At 38.7% G+C, this 22,041-nt stretch overlaps 1 protein-coding gene across 3 annotated transcripts in view; it reads left to right on the forward strand.

Moving 5' to 3' along the window:
- Positions 1-22,041, forward strand: part of Scn8a (sodium voltage-gated channel alpha subunit 8) — a 181,455-nt gene that overhangs the window by 50,179 nt on the left and 109,235 nt on the right. For all 3 annotated transcript variants that reach the window (XM_047548304.1, XM_047548303.1, XM_047548305.1), the window contains exon 2: positions 9,176-9,505. In XM_047548304.1, coding sequence (XP_047404260.1) covers positions 9,230-9,505 — 276 coding nt within the window. In that variant the 5' untranslated portion in view covers positions 9,176-9,229. The remainder of the gene's footprint in view (positions 1-9,175; positions 9,506-22,041) is intronic.

A 22,041-nucleotide genomic window follows, 5' to 3' on the forward strand; every position in this document is an offset into this window, starting at 1 on the left:
GCATTGGAGACTGTTCTAGTTATTTTTGCATTGCTGTGACCAAAATACCTAACAAGAACAAATTAGAGGAGAAAAAGTTTATTTGGTGTTCACAGTTTCAGAGGTCTCAGTTCATAGATGGCTGACGCTATTGCTCTGGGCCCAAAGTGAAGCAGCCCATCATGGGGGAAGGGCCCAGTAGAGGAAAACTGCTCAGCTCATATCAGGGTCAGGAAGCCACAGGAAAATAAGCTTCCAAAGCATGCCCACCGACCCGCCTCCTCCAGCAAGGCCCCACCTGCCTACAATTACCAGCCTGTCAGTCTGTTCAAACTAGGATGCAGTGATTAGGTTACAACTCTCACAATCAGTCATTTCACTTTCCAATATTCCTGCGTTAACCGGATCTTTTGAGAGATACCTCATATGCAGACCATAACAGACACCAGTACCTTCAACAGATGAGCCTTTGGGGGACATTTCAGATTCAAATCATAACAAATATGCATGACATAAAATTTACTGTTTTAACATTTGTAAGTATACAATTCAGTGATGTAAATTACATTTATCTAAGTGGAATAATAATATTTTTCCCTTTTGTGTCTGGTTTATTGCACTTAGCAATTCATCTATATTTTAACATGGGTTAAAATTTCTTTCCTTTTTAAGACTTCACAATATTCCCTTGTATGTATATGCCACATTTTATTTATCCATTCATGGACATTTGGGCTGTCACCTTTTTGGCAATTTTTAATAATGCTGGTAGGAATATATGTTCAAGTCCCTTCTTTCAGTTTTTGGGGAGTACTTAAAAGGGAAATTGGTGGGTTTTATGGTAATCCTTTTCTTAATTTTTGGGAAAACATCTGTACTCTTCTCTAACAGCTATACCATTTTGCATTCCCATCAGTAGTACACTAGGATTCCAATTTCTTGACATCCTTATTGAAACTCATTATTTTCAGTTTTGCTTGTTTATTTGCTTATTTTTAAATGTAATTGCCATTCTAATGAATACAAAATGATATTTTGTGATTTTGGTTTGCATTAATGCTTAGTAATATTGAATATCTTTTCATGTGCTTATTGACCATTTACATATCCTCTTTGGAGAAATGTCTATTTAAATCTTTTTTCTATTTTTAAATTTTATGTTTGTTGTTGAGCAATAGTTCTTTATATATTCTATATATTGATACCTTGAAATATATTATTTGCAACTATTTCCCTCAGCTCTGTGCATTGCATTTTTACTTTCTTGATAGTATCCTTTAATGCACAATAATTTTTATAAAATTTTTTTTAGTTGTAGATGAACACAATACCTTTATTTATTTATTTTTATGTGGTGCTGAGGATCAAACCCAGTACCTCACATGTGCTAGGCAGACACTCTACTACTGAGCCACAACCCAGCCCCTGCACAATAGTTTTTTTTTATTTTGATGAAGTTCACTTGGTCCCCTTACTTCTTCCCTCCTTCCCTCCCTTCCTTTCTTCTTCCTCCTCCCTTCTTTTCTCCCTCCCTCCCTCCCTTCCTCCCTTCCTCTCTGCTTCCCTTCCTCCCTTCCTCCCTTCCTCCTTTCCCTCCTTTCCTTCCTCCCTCCCTCTGTGCTTTTGGTGTCATATCCAGAAATCACTGTGAAGTCTGATGTTCTGAAACTTTTCCCTCATGTTTTTTGCTAAGAGTTTTATAGTTTTAGCTGCTTACATTTAGGTCTTTGATGCACTTTGTGTTAATTTTTGCTTATGGAGTAAAGTAAGGGTCCAGTTTTATTCTTTTGCATATGGATATCCAGTTTCCTCAGTACTACTTATTGAAAAGAATGTCCTTTCCCGATTGAATGCTCTTGGTACCCTTGTTGAAAATCACTTCACCGTATATGTGAGGGTTTATTTCCAGGGTCTGTTCCTTTGGTCAGTATGTCTGTCTTTATGCCAGTAAAAAAAAAAAAAAAAAAAAAAAAAAAAAAACTTTTAATTACTATAAACATAGTAAGTTTCGATATCAGGAAGTGTGAGTCCTCCAACTTTGTTCTTCTTTTACAAGTCTGAGACAAGGTGTTATGGGGTTTTGGTTTTGATTTTTTTGTTCTCTTTGCAGTGATGGGGATCATCAAACTGAGGGCCTCAGGCATGCTAGGCAAGCACTCTGCTGCTGAGTTACATCCCCAGCCCTTAAGACAAGATTTTAATACTGCTTGCTACTTTTTATTTGATCTTTCTCCCACCATATTTTCTTGACCATCCTTGCTTGGAGTGTTTCTTTCACCAACTCCTCCTGGATGACTTCCCTACCTTTCATTCCTGTTACAACCTCACTTCAGTGTCATTTTTCTATCTTCCGTTCCATAACCTTTTCTTTGAATTGTTCTTTATTTGCATGTATCCAGAACACAAATGGCATTTTATTGTCTTAATCCTCCTGAGTGACCAAAAGAGGAGATTCCTAGCCATCTGTTGCCCCCAGCTTTGAGTCTAATTCATTTTTTGGGGGGGACTTTCAGGGATAAAAGTCATTTTTATTATTCCTTTATCATCTGGGCTGGTCCTGTCTGTTGTCTTTAGCACTGTAAGGAAGATGAGCCGCTGAGATAGTAGTGGTATGCTGGACGTGGTGCATTGACTGAGAGACTGGCTTAGTGAAAAGGGCATTACAACTGACCCTTGAACAACACAGGGTTGGGCACCCACCCTCTCATGCAAAAATCTACATTTAACTTTTGACTTTCCCAAATCTTAAACTAGTATCTTGCTGTTGATTGGAAGCCTTACCAATAATGGTCAGTTAACACTTATTTTGTAAGTTACATGTATTATATGTAGGGAAAGATATGCAAAAGCTGCAAGAAATCACTTTTTACTGAGGTATGTATTTGCTGTAGGATAGAATTGTTCATGTGGAGAGGATTAGCAGCACACCAGGAGCTCACTGCAGTAGCAACAAGAGGTGGCTACAAAATTATTATGGTAATATAGTACATACTGTATGTACTACAGTTAATTTTATGCAGTTATGATTTAATACTGGATCTTTTCATTTGTTGAATTTCTCTAGGCTACAAATGGCAGCCATGTATGGCCTAAGTGTGTTCAAAAGTTTTGATAAATTTTAACTTTTTATAATGGATTCTTATATATTTTATGGTAATAAATGATCAAATAGACTACATATGTATATTTTATACATTCATGACATACCTTTTTCTTAATTTTTCAATATTTCTGCCTATTCTGTGAGTTTTTTCAAATTGCCACAAATTTTTTTTTGGGGGGGATGGTGGGTTCTGGGGATTGAACTCAGGGGCACTCAACCACTGAGCCACATCCCCAGCCCTATTTTTGTTTTTTTATTTAGAGACAGGGTCTCCCTGAGTTGCTTAGTGCCTCGCCATTACTGAGGCTGGCTTTGAACTTGTGATCCTCCTGTCTCAGCCTCCCGAGCTGCTAGGATTACAGGAACACATCACTGCACCTGGCTAAATTGTCGGAAATCTTAAAAAAAAAAAAGATTCATACAAGTGGACTTATGTCATTCAAAGCTGTTCAAGGGTCACCTGTATATTGGAGGGCAAGAAACCTGGGTTCTAACTCTGCATCTGTCCTAATTGGCAGTTAGACAACCCAGCCTCTCCTATTTCATTTACAGATAAGAAAAGTTGGACTTGATGGTTTCCAAGTTCATTCTAGATCTAAAATGTTTATTTTTACTTTTTGCAAAGACAGTTTCCTCTGAAGGAGGAGGGATTTGATGGATGCATATAGCTTAGGTAAAAGAAGAAAGAAAGAAGGTTTAGGACAAGAAAATGAAATGGAAGTATAGTAGTCAATGAAAGTAACATTTTATTAAGTGATGCTGATCAGTTGGAAATTCATCTGGAAAAAAAGGAATCTCCACCTCTATCTCCCATCATATATGAAAATCAATTCCAAATGGCTTACAAATCTAAATGAAAAAGGTAAAGCAATAAAGCCTTTAGAGGAAAATAGAATACCTGTATGACCCTGGAAAAGTCAGATTTCTTTTCTTTTCTTAAAATATTTTTAGTTATAGATGGGTACTATACTTTTATTTATTTTTATGTGGTGCTGAGGATCAAACCCAGTGCTTCACATGTGCCAGGCAAGCACTCTACCACTGAGTTATAACCTATAACCCCAACCAACCCAAGGCAGCTTTCTTTAAAAAAAAAAAAAAAAAAAAGTTATAGATTGGATTTCAGTAAAATTAAGAATTAATGTTCATCGGATGATATCATGAAGAAAATCAAAGGGAGGGGAATACTTGGACTTATATAGAAAGTAGGTAAAGAACTACCATAAATAATTAGGAAAAAGTAAATCCAATAGAAGAAAATGAGCAAAGACCGAAACCTGCACTTCCCAGAGCAGATGTCTAAATAGCCAGTAAACCTAGGAAAAGATGCTCGATATCATCAGACATTGAAAATTACAATTGTAGTGATGCCAGGTGTGGTGGTGCACACCTGTAATCCTAGCAACTCGGGAGGCTGAGTCAGGAAGATCACAGTTTCATTCAGCAACTTACTAAGGTCCTAAGAATATAGTGAGATCCTGTCTGGGAGAGAAAAAAAAAAGAAACGTCGCAGAGAGGTAGCTCAGTGGCAAAATGCCCCTGAGTTCAATCCCCAGTACCAAAACAAAAACAAAACACTGTAGTGAACCAACAAACACATGAAAAATACATCAGTATCGTTAGGAAAATGCAAATATAAAAACAGGATACTACCTCATAACTAGGATAGCCTTAATTTGAAAGAAGGGAAGGGAAGGGAAAATAAAGGGTGTTGACAAGGATGTGGGGAAATTGTAACCTTTTACTTTGTTATTGAGAATGAAAAATGGGTCAGTCACTGTGGAAAATAGTTTGGCAGTTTTACAGAAACATTAAACATAGAATTACCATGTAGCTCTGTGATTGCACTCCTAGGTCTATGCTTTGAAAAATTGAACATGGGAACTAAAACAAGTACATGTGTATACACTGTTCATAATAACCAAGAGGTGGAATGAACCCAAATGTCCATCAGTGGATGAATGTATATGTAGTTGATATATACATAGGTAATAAAATATCATTCATCCATAGAAAGGAATGAAGTACTGTTACATGCTACAATGTGAAAGAACTTTGAAAATATTATACTAAGTGAAAGAAGCCAGACCCAAGAAGTTGCATATAGAATGATTTCTTGGAAATGAAATATCCAGAATTGGTCAGTAGAGAGAAAATGTAGACTGATGGTTACATGGAGCTGGGGGTGGAGATAGGGCAATGGGGAAAAACTGAACTACTTAATTGATAAGAGGTTTTACTTTGGAATGATGGAAAGATTTTGGAACTAAATTGCCACTGAATGGGGTTTTTTTTTTGGTGGTGCTGGGGATTGAACCCAGGGCCTTGTGCATGCTTGGCAAGCACTCTACCAACTGAGCTATAATATACTACTATCCACCCACCAGTATAGGTGAAATTAAGACTGCCATTTACAAGTGTTGGTGAGGAAGTGGGGGAACTGGAATCCTCTTACACTGTTCATGGGAATATCACTAAAGCTAAATACATGCCTTCTGACCCAGCATTACTCCTTTTGCTGTACGCCAAAAAGAAGTGAATGTATATGGCCACCAAAAGACATGAACAAGAAGGTCCTTAGTAGCTTTTACTCATAATATCCTAAAATAACAAACAACGTTACATGGCTATAAAAGTAGACTGATAAATAAATTATACATAAATATATGAAATACTACACAGCAACAAAAGAATGTGTGCTATACTCACAACAAGGTGGATTAACAGAAATAAGGCTGGAAAGAAGCCATACACCAGAGTTGTGTTTATATTTTACTTAGGTGAAGTTCAGGAAGCAGTAAAACTAGTCTGTGGTGGAAGAGTTCAGAACAACCTTTACTGGGTGTGGTTATTGACCAGGGAGTTTATGAGAGCCACCTGAGGTGTTGGAAATAAATCTTCTGTATCTTGATGCTAGAGGTGGTTACACAGATGTACCCATATGTACAGAATAATCAAGCTGTGCACTACAGCTTCATTCACTGTATCATTTTATGTTTATCTTTAAAAAGAAACATTAAAAAACAGCAGTCACCAGAGCAGATGTTCTTACAGGAAACCAGAATGGAAGAGAATGAGAAGCATAAAGCCCCTGAAGGCCTTGAGTAGTAGTGACATGACAGGAGTTTGGAGTCAGTTCTATAACTGGTAGGTTTTGGGGAGGGAAATAACGTAATGAAAGCAGATTTTTTGGAGATGTACCTGATAGACTAAAGATTGGTCCACCTGAGGGGAGGCTTTTGCAGTAGGACTTAGTTAGACAATGCAGTTGAAAATGGAGAACTGCAAGAAGGATTGGGAAGGCTGATGGCTGACTTGTTAATAGACAGTAGAGAAGGACTGGGTAGAGGTGACTGAGATTCCATGCTAGATGACAGGGAGGAATATGGTCCCAGTAACAAAAATGAGAACGTCAGGAGGAGGAATCCATTTTGGAAGTCAGAGTAGCTTTAAATGCTTTAATTTTGAAATGTTGGCAAGCCCCCTTGAGACAACTGTGGGACTTAGAGGAATTGTCAGGAATGGTGACAGAAATTAGAAAATCACTTGTATATAGATAATTGAGTAGTTGAAATCCCTTTAAAAAAAAAAAAAGTGTAACAGAAATTTCAGAAAGCCAGCCCTTAGAGGAAGAGGGAGAGAAGAGACTATAGCTGTATTTAGAACCAAGATAACATAGTGTCACTTAGGCTAAATGAAGAGTGAGTTGGAGAATGAGGCTGTACAGGGAAAAGATATAGGAAGGAAAAGGGAAGGTTGAAAATGTGATGGGGAGCAGAGATGACTGAGGGGACACTGTCCTGAAGAAGGCAGGAGGAAGCAGAATCAGAGCAAAAGCAGAGGACCTAACTGGGGACTACCGTGAGGAGCCCAGCTGCCTGCACTTATTTCACAAGAATTTGTCAGCATCCTAAGTAACTTACTCTTGCAGTGTTCTTTGTCCTCTGAGTAGGAGAGTGACCTAAGGTTGAAAGTGAATGCGAATATAGGAGCCAGGGAGTCCTAGTTTTTTTGGTCTCATTGTGGTTTCCAGGTTCAGCAGTGATTTAAATGTCAAAACAGGTGACTTTAGGTGTTTTGAGTCCTGACTTTGTCATTTTCTAGCTATGTGACTTTGGACAAATGTTAAATGGTGATAATCCCTACCTCACATGCTCATATGTTGGAAACAAGTGAGTTAATGCAAGCAGAGTGCTTGAAACAGCCCATGATCAGTGTTAGCTCAGCTCATGATTGAGTATTGTAGGAGCACAGGGGAAGAATTAATAAAGGCTGGAGTCGTTGGGAAGGCTTTATGGAGAAGAAGGGGTTTATTTAATAGGACGAAAGGAATGAGGGAAAAGGAATTCAAGGTTGGGGGGAAAACTTTTAAATAAAGTCTTGGATCAGTAGAGCCATAGCATTTTATGTGATTTCCTTAATGTACCAGTCTATTCCTTTTGGGTACTAGTAGGACATAAAATAGGGTGTGGGTAACTGATTATTGTTGTAATAAAAGAAGTATGATATGTCAGAGCTCTTTGGATTTTTAATCCTGGCTCTGTGACTTTGGGTAAGTTGTCCAATCTCTTAGGATCTCTTCTAATTTACAAAATGGAATGACTGGACCTACATGTCCTGTAGCTCTGAAGTCCTATGCAATTATTTTTCTGTTCCCACTCCCCCATCTGTGGAATGTGTTTCTTTGCAGTTTGAGTCTCACAGATCTACCTAGAGTAGATGTGTTGTTCTGGCCTCATCAGCCCTGGGCTTTAAGCCGGTGAGCTGCCCAGCCCACATACAGATGCTCCAGGCTGCACAGCTGCACCCTGCAGTCACCACCAGCAGACAGAGCCTGGGGTGGGGGTGGGGGTTGCCATGCAGGTGGATTCTTGAAAGGAGTTCTCAGAAATTGCGCTCCCAAATTACTTGGAGTTAATTCTACTAAGTTCTCTTGAGGAACCTTAAGTTTTATGGATACTTGCCTTGAAATGGACCCTGAGGGCTAAGTAGGAAGGAAAGAATCTTTAACCTTTTAAAATTTTTCCTGAGTTGTCCTTATAGCACCCACAAAACTAAAGAAAGAAAGTGACACCTTAAGCATCAGATGAGCTGCCAGTCTCTATCTAGGTGTTCTGGCAGTAACAGCACTATTGCTTTTATCACCAGGATTCCTCCTTTTAAGGCTTGTATATGAATAACCTGGCTTTTCAAATACCATGCTTAGAAGTTCCCAGTATGGCATTACTTCAGTGTTTCTTTTTAGAAGGGAATTTTGGGTTGTTTCTGGTTCTCATGCCTCATACTTTGGGCTTGAGCCCCTCTAGGGTCACCAGCATGGCAGGACAGATGAGCTCTCTGGAATTCCATTCCCACTTCCTTTTTCTCTTTGCCAAGCAGGAAGTATTTAGGGGAATATCTACCCTCCCCACAGAAAGCCCATGCTTAGTGTTTGTCCCAGGAAGGAGCTTGATCTTGGAGATACTTTTGGACTTTTATAGTGGATAGATTTTAAACAACTTGGTGAATTGAAAAATAAATTGAAGTGGAAGGACTAAAGCAGATGTAAGCTATTTTATCTATATTTTGTGCCCACAAAGTTTCTAAGGGCTAATTTTGTTTTCAGCAAGTGAAATTTGAGAAGAGGAGCAATTTACCCTTGTGTTGCCCTTAAAGGAGAACTATTTCTTTGGGGAGTGGAGATCCAGAAAAGAAAGGTGACCTGAGCATATAAGGCCACCAGAGCTAACATATGCCCCAACAGGATGTTAAATATGCTTTATTAGTTTAGAATAGAACTTCCCTGAGGATATGGAATACTTCACTTTTGTTGTCTATGGTTCTTAACAGTGAGTTGGATCTAAGTAAATATTAACAGTGGCTAGCAACTCAGGAGTCTCCTGTCTTTCCATTTCTCTGACTGATCATTCCGTGAGGGGTGGTATGAACATTACCTAGTCCATTCATGCCACAGATTTTCGGAAGAAAAAAGAAGTCATGGAAGAAACTATGTGTTGTAAAGGTTGTGAATAGGGTTGAGAGTGAGATGGTTTAGTCTGGCCTCTTTATAGAGCAGTGATTGATTAATGCTGTCTGTGTTGCTGTTTCTTCTAGAGCTGACCTGTCCTGGACGCAGCATAACTAACGAAGCTGCTGCAGGATGAGAAGATGGCAGCGCGGCTGCTCGCACCACCAGGCCCTGATAGTTTCAAGCCTTTTACCCCTGAGTCGCTGGCAAACATCGAGAGGCGCATTGCTGAGAGCAAGCTCAAGAAACCACCAAAGGCCGATGGCAGTCATCGGGAAGACGATGAAGACAGCAAGCCCAAGCCAAACAGCGACCTGGAAGCAGGGAAGAGTTTGCCTTTTATCTACGGGGACATCCCCCAAGGCCTGGTTGCGGTTCCCCTGGAGGACTTTGACCCATACTATTTGACGCAGAAAGTGAGTTGGAGGAGGTGCAGATGTAGATGCCCCTTTCCTAAAAGGATGTGGGAGCTGGGGAGAAAGAGTTATGGTTTTTTGCCAGAGTGGGGAGAACAGAAGTAGTTAACTTTTTTTTGTTTCTGGTTTTCAGGGATCATTTTTCCATTTAGTTGCTGCTAAGGATCATTTGTGGATCTTCCTTCTTATCAATTCTGTTAATAGTCTTTTCTGTTAATATTTTTTTCTGATCTGGCTCCAGGCCAGAAAAAGAGGACATAGAGACTGTGGATGTAGTTCAGTGGTAGAGCACATGCCTATCATGCACAAGATCCCTAGTTCAATAGCCAGCACCAAAAGAAAGGAAAAAGAACACATAAATGAAACAGAACTTTTTATTAATGTCAAAAAACAGAGAGAGAGAGAAAGAGTATATATAGCCCTGTGGAATTTCTCTGACACACGCATTTGAAATTCTATCTTTAAATATAAAGATGGGGCTGGGGTTCTGGTTCAGTGGTAGAGTGCTTGCCTAGGATGTGTGAGGCACTGGTTCGATTATCAGCACTACATATGAATAAATGAATAAAATAAAGGTCTATCAACATCTGAAAAAATTTTTTAAATAAATATAAAGATGATGTTATTATTGCAAATCAGCAGAGTCTGTGGTTAATATAGTAGAGATGATGGGTTTGCTCTCTTGTACAGTCCCTTTTGTGACATTAGAGCATTGCTGCTGGGGACAGGAATAGAATAGAGTAAAGCACTCTGGGCCAAGGAGGAGGACTTCAGGTCTTTGGTCTTGTTACACAGTTGTCTGGATGGCTCCTCAAAGCAGAGTCAGTTCTGCTCTTCCTGCAGGTAGGAACCACAGGTGAAAGAAATACCAGCTTCTTTTGGCCAGGGGTTTCAGTCTTCCCAAATACTTGACTAAATTTTGGTTTTCTCTCTCATGGTTATCTACTGAAACAAAGCAACAGATAAAGGAAGCAAAGCCTCTGAGATGATTCACCAGCCAACTAATTAGCCATTGAATCCTGAGGGTTGACATCAGATACATTTTAGGGGACTTCTTATTCAAGAGATGCCATTTAAAGAATTATAAATAATTAAATGGATAGGTTTTTCCAGATAAGGGGGAAATGACTTTGTGTAGTTATATTATTACAATATGAAGCTTAACTAAACTATGTATGTTAACAAAACTGCCGTTAACTAAGTTACCTTTTAGTCTTTCAATTTGAGAAGACATTTAAGCTTTTTTGACTTGGTAATGGAATAGAAGTAAGAGATTTAGCTATAGTTGTGGAGGCATTTTTAGTTTGGGATGACAAAAGCAATTAAGATATCTCTACACAAAATCGTTCTTCACCCAGGTACTACTGTTCCACTGTAGAGTAGCTACATAGTAGGAAAAAGTGGAACCAGTGGTCTGAATCTTCCCAGTTTCAGAAATATAAAGAACAGTAGACTGGAAGTAAGGAATTTTGATTCTACCATAATTCACTATGTTTATTGTTTACTTTTTTTTTTAAGTATATATATTGTTCAAGCTACCACAAATAATTTATATGGGAAAAATTCAAGAAAAAAAAACTTTACAGAAGATTCATGACTGTTAGCAAGTCACTTTATCTCTCTGGGTCTAAACTATTTTTCCAACTCATATACAAACTAAATTTTGTTTTCTTGAACCTGACTTAAAATATGAAAAATATATAGATCTATTAGTTGTCAGAGCCCAGTTTCCCTTATGTACCTTCCCCCTGATTCCTGCTCTGTTTTTCCTCTTTCCACTCCCAATACCTCAGTTTTCAATGATCTGATTTGCAAGTAAGAACTCTCCAAAGAGAGCAGGTCTCTGACCCCGATGGGTGTCATTTTTTGGATAGGCAGAGTTGTTAATGAAGCTCCATTATGGGACTGGCTCAGCATGACAGAAAGTCTGACTTGAGCCTTTGGCCTTGCCTCAAAGGTAGATCGTTTCTGGAAAAGATAACCTTAGTTTATAAAATACAAATACTCAGCTCAATGATTATTATAAAACAAACAATACTGTGTGAGAAAGAGCTTTGCTAGCATTTCAGAAATATTCATTGTACTTTGACTTACTTACTTATCTATTTTTGTGGTGCTAGGGAACAAACCAGGGCCTTGCGCTTGCTTGGCAAATGCTCTGCCGCTGAGCTATGACCCTCAGCCACTGAGCTATGACCCTCAGCCCCCACACTACGCTCTGAGGAATTTTTTCAGTTGATTAAAAATAATATGCTTCCTCAAGTTTACTTGCAAATCTTACTGGTGTTACTAATACTTCTTATTAACTAGGCCTTGCACTATGCTAAATTAGCAGGGCGTCCCCTAAAAAGAAGCACACTGGGAATTAACCCACAAATCAAACAATCATGAAGGTAGAAGTAACTTTAAGAGGACATTCCTTTCTGTTTGTATTTTAAGGGCTGCCTTAAATAAATCTTAGCAAAATATAATCTCTTTTCTCTGCTAAATGATAGAAGCAGAATCCTTTTTCTCAGGTCTCATTTTCTAACTTATAAGTCATTTTTGTCACTTTCCCAGAAACTTGTTTCTTGGTTCCTTCCTTCTTTCCTTTAGGGAATAAGAGAGAACCAGTTCCCTATTAGTAAAATTCTGGTGTCATACCATTTTGGAATCCACATTGCCAAGGAACCTTACAAGTCATGTATCGCATTTTCAGGATGCTATTCTTCATTCCAGTCTTTTACTGGTTTGGCCCATCCCAAGCTTCTGAGGTCCTTGTTGGTTTCCACACTGACTTTTCCAGCTGGTCACTGCATACAGCCTGGATCATCCTCTCTTTGAATTGCCTCAGACCTCCCAGTGCTACAATTTCACATTTTCTTTACCTGATGGTTCTCTGTTCTAATGCCTCCTTTCTTTGGCTATCTTATTTTCCAACTGTTACAAATATTTGAGTTCAAGGAACATTTAAATATTTCTATTTGTTGACCTTTTAAAATAGGTAATATGTTTGCATGGCTTAAAATGGGCAAAAAGTCTTCCATTTATACTTGTCCTTCATCTGCCTACTCCCTTAGCTTTCTGCACAGGCAACCACTGATAATATAGTATCAGCCAGAGTTTCTTTATATATGTGTAAGCCAAAGCAAATACATATTTTCAGGAACTTGAGCTCTCCTTTGTTCTTGGTTTTTTTCCTATTTTCTTAGGCCCATTGAAGTCTTAATTTTGGTTTCCCTTCTTTCATACTATGAAGTCTTATCTATGTTAATTCTCAGTTCATTTCCCTCCTCCCCCACCTTTTTTTTTTTTTTTTTAAGGTGTATAAAGTCAAGGACTGCTGAAAGTGTCCCTCTGTCTTCACTACAGAAAATACTCTGTAATGCATCATAATGTTGAATTTTAAATGCCCATATATATATTCCTAACAACAATCTTAAGTAGGCAGCAAGAAAGTCTATGGATTAAGTTGTAGAAAGGCCTTCCTAGTTGATTCCTACTCCTTTTTCCTATTTCTTAGAACTGATAATTGATGTGTTCTCTTTGTTCAGTAAGTGTACTCTGTTATAAGAAAGTCCTATAAACAAAAATTCAAATTACAGGATTAATTGGTGTGTCTCTAAATAGGGCACATTCCTATTGCATTCAGAAATAGTATATGTCTTCCCAAAGTTTCATTTTACCTTTAACTCTTCCTGTAGTCTTTTGCCCACAAAATAGAGTCCACTTAAAATCGCAGAAAATTATAATTTGGTATCCTTAGACATCAGCTAAATCAGCCTCCTCGTTTTATAAATTTTATGAGGGAAGTACTTTGCAAAAGCCAGTACCACTGTTAGTGGTACAACCGGTATTGGAACTCAGGCCTCCCAACTCTCTGTTCATTACAATGGATTTTTGTTTCCCACTTTTAAAATTTTCTATTATTTGATCCTCGGCCTCAATTGGCTCACTTCTTCTGATGTTGGGCAGGCAAAATAAAGAGAAAGAAAAATGAACTCCTTTTCATTTAATCCCCGTAGTCCTAAAAAGTATAGGACTAAGAGCTATGCCTCTGGGAAAAAAGGATGGTGGGCCGGCAACCCTGGACAGGCTCTCCCAGAGACCTGGGCTCTTATCAACACCACTGCAGTTATTCAACTTGCATTGTGGTCTTCAGACAATTAACTTAACCTCTTCACCTACTGTTACTTTATTAAAGGAATATTCTCTCCCACCCACTATAATCCATCCCCAGTCTAAGCCAGAATGTTATTGCAGAAAAAGAACCTCCCTGAGAATGTAAAACCTTGGCTTTAGTTCCAGTTTTGTTTTTGTTTTCCCTTAGCTGAATCTCTTAAATTCTTAAGTTCTTTGGATTTCAGTTACTTTATCTACAATATATACATAATAGTTGGACCTGCATCTACATCTTTAATTGTATTTCACACTTTTGCCTATTGCACTTTGTGTTTGATTGCAGACTGTTTTGTTCCCTCTGGTCTTGTCCCCTCTTGGAATGCACTCAGTTCTTTTAACTTCACCTTTTAATTACCCATTGGTCCAGGCCTGGCTTAGAGGTCTCCACCCTTATGGCCTAACTTGATTCTCCTGCAGCAGAACTGGTTCCTCTACCTGAATTTTAGTAATATATCTAGGTCTTCAACCCCACCTTAGAAAAGAAGATATTTTCAAGTTTCACTCAGTTTAGGTGTGGAAGGTAACAATTTCCAACAATCCTTACAGTTTTCTTCTTACCTCACTAATGTTAGTGCCATCAGCTTCCTCAAATGAAAAACACTTAAATAATGGGTGTGTGCACGCACACAATCCCATAAGTTCCTGGCAGAAAATCCTTGCCAAATTTTTTTTCACACACTTTGAACAGGTGTGCAGCACAGAGACAGGCTGTTAAGGGAAGATTTCTGTTCATTAGGCGTGATTTTGAAGTTTTGCTAATGAGTTCTGTTGCTTGCTTTTGCACAACAAGTTTAGATGCTGCTTTCTGTTTTAAATAAAAACTACATATTTTATTTTTTTAAAAAGTTCAGTTGTTGATGGACCTTTATTTTATTCATTTATTTCTATGCAGTACTGAGAATCAAACCCAGTGCCTCACACATTCAAGGCAAACACTCTACCACTGAACTGCAGCCCAAGCCCAGAACTACGTATTTTAAATTGTTGCTTTATTTTGTTAAAAAATTTCCCAATAATATAAAAAAGTGGTATTTTAATTGTTTTATTCACCAAATCAAATTGAAGCAAATGCTTGTGAGCTATTGAAAGGTGGCCCATCCTCAGGGTGATGGCTTAATGATGGACTTACATGGGATTCTTGTTCACTATCCAAGTTTGGTTACATAGAAGGAAAAGAACTTAATTAAGCATTCCTAAGTTTGATTCCTCTTTTTAACCTTAGCAGTTGATCAAGAGTTAGAAAATCTTATTTTCATCTGATTCCAGATGATTTGGGGCATGTCACTTTAACCATGCAGTGTCTCAGTTTTTCTAATGTATAAAATTAAGATTATGCTAATAGCTAATATCCCACCTATTTTATAGAATTATTCTAAGGATTATTTTTTTGACCTATATAAAACAAAACAGCCTATTGTCTATTGAATAGCCTATTGTTGCTTCAGTTTTCTTTGTAGCACTTAACAACATCTGGCATAGAGTATATTTATTTGTTTAATGTTCATCTTCTTATATTCTCATCAGCTGGAGCAGTGCCTGCTCTATAGTAAGCATTTGATCAACATTTGTTGAACAGATTAATGAGATAATGCGTGTGAAAACACTATGTAGTTTTCTAAGTGCTGTGGACACAAAAAGTGACATTACAGTTTTTTTCCTAATGACAAATGTTTCCATCCTCCAGAATGAACTAAACTCCAGGGGGAAACAGACCAATTACCAGTCTTTCTTTCTCAAAGAATTGATTCTGTTTAGGAACTTAAGGAGGGAATCAGGTGGTGGATTTCCTATTGTTTTGGCTATATTTTTAGAGGACTGGATAACTTGTTAAGTGCCACCAGGCTTACCACTCCTTTTGTGGAACCTTAGAATTAAAAAGGACTTTATAAAAGACCTTTAGGTAACAACCTCCACCTAGTGCTTAAATCTCTTCTTGATTTTTTGGTCACCAGTGTGTATCACACAAACATTCTGTTGTATCCACCTGCACTGAATGTTTTGCTATTTTCTTGGCTGTGTCAGTTGTTACCCATACTCTATTAACTAACTATAAAGGAAGTGAGAGAAACTGATGGGGAATATGTACCAGTTTGGGTGGCCTCATATAAATTGTGATTGATCTGTTCAACAGGTACTTCTTCAGTGAGGTATTCAATTTTCTTGGAGAAAACAATGATTCATAAAGTTCATTCTTTACCCTAAAATAGGTTGTAACTGGGTAGCATATAATATGGTGTCACTTTTGACAAGAGGGCCCTGGAAAGATTTCTTAAGAAGAAAATTATACCTATAATCCCAGCAACTTTTGGAAGGCTGAGGCAGGAGGATCTGGAGTTCAAAGCCAGTCTCAGCAATATCGAGACACTATGAGGCCCTGTCTGTAGATAAAATACAAAATAGGGCTGGGGATGTGGCTCAGTGGTCAGGTGCCCCTGAGTTCAATCCCTGGTACCCAAAAAGAAGAGTAGTGTTTGAATTAGGCCTTGGATTTTAGAAATGAGAGATGGACTAAAACATTCTAGGCAGAGAGCATGACACAAACAGAGGCTCAAAGACAATGGCATTGGACATGGTAGAGTGCTTGCCTCTCACGTTTGAGAGGGAAATGACTGAGGAGCAGTGGGAGAGAAGTCTGGGAAGGGAGATCTGGAGTCAAATCATGGAGGGCTGAGAATGTTAGACCCAGAAGTTTGGTCTTTACTTGATAAGCAATAGAGCGCTACTGAGGGTGTTATGTGATTACAGCCAACTTCAGGGAGGTGAATATTACAGAATTTAGGATGACTTCAAGGGAAAGAAAACTGGGACAGAGAGACCAGCTGGAAGAAATAAAGGATCTGAGTTAAAGTGGTTGAAGCAGAAATTAAGGGGAATGGATGAATTCAAGAGTTGGTATAGAGATGAACTGATAGGATTTTGAGACTGATTTCAGAGGGTTAAGAAAGGATTCCATCATTCATTTGATAATGTGATAAATTGTTACTAAGCGTTTTCTATGTGCCCTGGCTCTGCCCCTTGTCCTGGGAACAAAACAGACAAGCTGCATATAGTGCTAGAACTCAGTTTTGTTAGGGAGACAAGTAATAAACATATAAGAAAGTAAGGTGATTGTGGGTAAAGATACATGGGTTAGTGAAGATAATGTGGTCCAGCCTTGATCCAAGTATTTCAGAGATTTGGATTACTCTTAACAATGTATGAGACCAAACTGGGAGATTCCAGAAGAATTGAAGGCTGTATTCTCTCTAAATATTCAGTGTTTAAAATAGGTTTCTAGCAAGTACCAAATTATAGTCTTTAAAAGGATCTATAATACAGATATTCTGTGCTGTTAAAAATCAGTGCTGTTGCTCTGTTGAGAGTGTTTGCCTATCTTACATTTTTACGTGGCAGGAGTCCAGTACATTTTAACATCATTGTGATCTATAGGAGTGCCTAGAGATAAACCTAGCATTCTCTCCAGAAAACATCCTCAGGTCTTCTGAGATCTTTTACAAGCACTAAGTTGTGATTCCAAAGTTCTGAGCCACATATGTACAAGAGCCACTTTTTACCTGGACTCTAGGATGTGTGTAACTAACTAATCACCTCAGCCATAAAATTCCACTGGCGGGTAGTTTTAGGAACTAGTTTCTGTTGGCTTCTCTAGGATGTGAGCTATGAAATCTTATTTTAATAAAAAAAAAATTGACCTGTTGATGGAGTTACTCAATCATAACCATTTAAATGTTGGGGATCTTAAGATTACAAAGATATTGATAATTTTCTAACAATATTTAGCCATCTCTTAAGTTCTTTTTTAGTCAAGGAGAGTCAAACTGTCATCCTTACACAGAGGGATACTTCTCTTACTCATTATTTCTAAATTCACATAAAAGTTAAAAGTGGGGGCTGGGGTTGTGGCTCAGTGGTGGAGCTCTTGCCTGGCATGTGCAAGGCCCTGAGTTCAATACTCAGCACCACATATAAATAAATAAAAGATCCATTGACAACTGACAAAATATTTTTTTAAAAAGTTGTAAGTGGTTCTTTATATACAACTCTGGTTGACACAGTTTAAGATTAGAATTGCCCCACTATATGGCAATTTTTGCTGACTCTAATTCTAGCAGAATTTTGGATACAAGCTCTGAAGATACACTCCTATTCCATATACTTTGTTGAGGCTGCAATGTGTGGCCTGTGGAATCAAGTGTAAATAAGGGTCTTTCAATTTCAGATGGTAAGGTACCCATCTTCTATTCAAGATCAGTCTCTTTCCTGCCTTTGGCCCTATCCCTTTCTATCTGCTGCCTCTGGACCTTCACACTCCTGGTTACCTCCTTCCTCTTTTGTGTGTTCAATCTTCCCCCTCCTGTTGGTTCCTTCCCCCAATCTATAAACACACAAAGCCTCTACCATCCTCACGGGTCCTCACATCCCCATCTAGTCTGATCCCTTCTTATGCCATTGAGAATTGTAAAAAGGAGCCTCTACTTGCCAACCACCCACCTACCTCCTCCATCCTTGCACCCTCACTACTTCCTCATAATGTTTTCAGGATAAGATCTTCCAAAGAAGGTAAGCTATCAAATCACTAAGTCAAAGATAGTTTTTGAGATCTTATCTCACTGAACCTCTGTGTTGAGTTTAGCACCACTGATAACTCTGATTCATGCAACTCTTTACTTCCTTGGCCTAATTTCCCTTAGGTCCAGACTCTTCTTTTCTTTCTCTTTCATTCCTTTCTTCTTTCTCTTCAGTGTTCAAACTTCCCAGAGTTCAGTCCTTGGCCCTTGTTCCTCTCATTTGGCACTCTTCCTGGGTGATCTCATCCCATCTCTCCTTACCCGGCCTCTTAACTATCTCCAGCCTGGAATGCCTCTGCAGTATTCAGCATCTTCCCAGTCTGAATTTCCCACAAGTGACCCAGTGTGTTCAAAATAGAGCTCATTTTCTCCTCTCAAACCTCTTACCTTCTTTTACCTGCTATCCTAGTTGATGACACCACCATCCATCATCATTATTGACTATAATTTTCTTCATTCCTTGAGGATCATTAATATTAGGGAGATCTTGGTATAATGATGCACACTTTTAAAAGTAAGAAAAATTTTTGCCTCAGAATCATACTTGTTCAAATTCCCTCAATAAATATATGGTAGAACCAGGTTTCATGTTCAGGGATCTGTGAATTTAACACTATAATTTTTTTTAAATCATACTATATTTTGTTTGGGGTTTCTATTATCATTTTTAGAGCATTTCCTATCATTTTGCATTGCCTTAATAGGAAGTTGGTGTATTGCCTTTTTGTAATCCATTTGTTTCCTGTCGTTACCTTCAGCATAGTATGGGGCATAGAAAAGAGAAGAAGACTTTTAAAACCAAAATTAAGTAGTTTTTTTGGGTGGGTGAGCTAAGGGTGGAAAAGGTGACCATATAGTTTCAGTGGGTACTTAGCAAAAGGCTGGATGTAGTTATAGGATAGTTGATTTTAACTGTATCATTTCTTCATATCTCCAAGATCCATTCACACATTTAACAAGTATGTATGAGCTGTCTGTCTCATGCCAGATGGGTCTCATGTTATGTACTCTGTGAAACTGAGAAAGTCCCACTAGAGGGAAGATAGATCTTGCCTTCACTGATCCTGGGGTCCAGTGAGAGATCCTGATATATAAACAAAAATGAGTATTCTGTGTTAGCTGCTACACTAGAAGTAAGTACAAGTGCTGTGGAATTATACAGGAAGGAGGCCAACTCTGTTTGAGAGAGTTGAACCAGGGCTGCCATCAGAGAGGAAGTGGTATTTGAGGTAGGCTTTGAAGTATTAAACCCCATTAATGTTAATTAACCCCATTAATATGATATTAGACCCCATTAATTTTAGGGTTTATGTATGAATTTAAAAATAAAGAAAATAACAAGTCAACTTAACAAAAAATTAAATGAAGTATTAAAGTATGGTAAAAAAAGAAATATTTCACTTGTCATAAAGGAGGAGAAAGAGTAAGGTGTGAAGAACAGGGCATATGGAAGTTGAGAGACATGAAAAAGGGTGAATTGTTTAAAATAGTGAAGTTAGTTGTGATTGGAGCATAGGACATGGCATGGTAAGAAAAGGTCAGGTGCCAGACACAGGTTGGATCCCAACCTGTGCATATTGAGCAATGTTATTTCTCCCATTTAGAAAGTTGTCAGGTCTGAAATAACCTCTGGGGCTCATTTTGAGCCAGTGCAGCCTTGCAAGCGACTCCAGAGTTCTCTGCACCCTTCTAGCTTGTGCAATGTCCCACTGGCTCATACCCAGTATGTGAGTAGTAGTTAATGTGAGTATTAGCCCTTAGAGCTTTTAATGATCACCCATGCTTGGAGCCAAAGAGCAGAAGTGGCAGTTGAGTGTGACAGCAGCAGCAACAGCATAATCACATTCTGTGCCAGTCACTGTGTTAAGGACTTCTAGTGACCTTTCATTTAACCCTCACAACAAGCTGACAAAATAGGTGCTATCAGTTATTACCCTCTTTTATCAGTAAGAAAACCAAACCTTAGCAACCTGAAGTTAATTGCCTCAAATCATGATAGATAATAAGTAACAATTGGGTTTTGAATCCAGGTCTGTCTGGCCTCAAAGCCTCTCAACCACTCTGTTCTGCTTCTGAGAAAAAATGAGAATAGATTCTAGAATGTGAATTCAGTAGAGGGGTTTATTTGTTTTATATAATAAGCATGTGTTTTGCTGTACCCTAGAGCAGCTAGTCTGTACACCCTAAGAGGGTAAAGAGAAGGAGGTCACAGGCCAAATTCATGTCAAGGGTAGTGGGGAAGAATGGCCATGGAGAAGGTTTAGACTTGCCCTGCCCTGGGGAACAGCATCTGCTGGCTCAACAGGTACACAGTGCTGCTGTTGTGCCAGGTGTGCTTCCTGTGACCAGGATGTGGGCAGGAAGAGTGTCAGCTGCTTCAAATGTGGGTTGGAGGGCATGGTGTTACAAGGTCAAACCAAATGAGTAGGTGTATGAAGAAGGACCAGAGAAATGTGTAGCCATGGACAGATGTGGTGCCAGCATTATTTTCATCAGCCTAACCTGGGAAAAGACCATAAATAAATAATTGTTATGCTCTCTGAGGCACATACAGCGACGTTTCTCTTTGTGAGCATTAAAGGGATTAGGTGGAGGAGTTTCCTTCACTGATCTAAGGATTGGCCCAGAAAACCTAGCATAGTAAAGAATTCCTGCCTGGAAGCAAGGAGATCTGGAACCCAGTTGCTTCTACTGTTCCTTTTGCCCAACTCTATGACCATAGCTAAGGCAGAGCACTTCACTTATTTTGTGTTGTTTTTTGGGGGCGTTGCGGGGGGGTGGTCTATATAATGAAGAGCTAGATTCGATTATAGTTTTGAAGTTGTGTGTTTTGTTTTTGAGTCAGGGTCTTTCCCTGCTGTCCAGACTGGTCTCTAACTTGTGAGTTCAAGTGATCCTCTGCCTCAGTCTCCTGGGTAGGTGGGACTACAGGCATGTATCTGTGTGCCTGGCTTAAAGCTTTTTAAAATTGCAGTGTGGCATGATAAGTAAGAGTATAGACTTTGGAATGAGACTGCATTGGTTTAATTTAGGTTTCTTTCTTTTTTTATGTGTGTACTGGAGATTGAACTCAGGGGCACTTAGTCACTGAACTGCATCCCCAGCCTTTTTATTTTTTATTTTTGAGACAAGGTCTCACTAAATTGCTGAGGCTGGCCTCGAACTGTGATCTTCCTGCCTCAGCCTCCTAAATTGCTGGGATTACAGGCATGCTCCACTACGTCCAGCTAGGTTTCATCAGTTACTAACTATGTAGTCCTAGGCAAGTTACTTAACCACTCTGTCCTAATTTCATCATTATAAAATAGTACCTACCTCACAGAGTGGTTGCTGTGAGACAGTTATTGTAGAAAGCGTCTTAGGATACCTGCCACATAATAAGTGCTTAACAAACCTTAAATATTATTTCTTCAGACTCATAGGTAAAATTATCAGTGACCGAAAGGAATTTTTTTAAAAAATATGAGATTTAGACATCACTTTTGGTCAGTTCCTGGTGTACTCAGGTAGGGACTTGTAAGATGAGGGCTCTAAATATTCAAACAGAAGTACAGTGTAGAAAAAAAGTTTGTTTTGACTAATCCCTCATGCCCTGCTTTAGTTCAGTATTTCTGAAGACAGCTGGGTCATACCAGGACACAGGTATTCTAGAAATACAGCCTAGTTATGCCTTTGCTGGAGCCTTCCTGGGACACATTGGGGCCATATAGCCTGTATTATGATTTCACTCAAGGGATCCACTAGGCAGATTAGCATTAAGACATCAAGACACTTCACCATGGTTGTGTCATTTTCTTTTGACAGGTC

Source organism: Sciurus carolinensis, chromosome 4 (genome assembly GCF_902686445.1).
Source record: "Sciurus carolinensis chromosome 4, mSciCar1.2, whole genome shotgun sequence".
Classification (NCBI taxonomy): domain Eukaryota; kingdom Metazoa; phylum Chordata; class Mammalia; order Rodentia; family Sciuridae; genus Sciurus; species Sciurus carolinensis.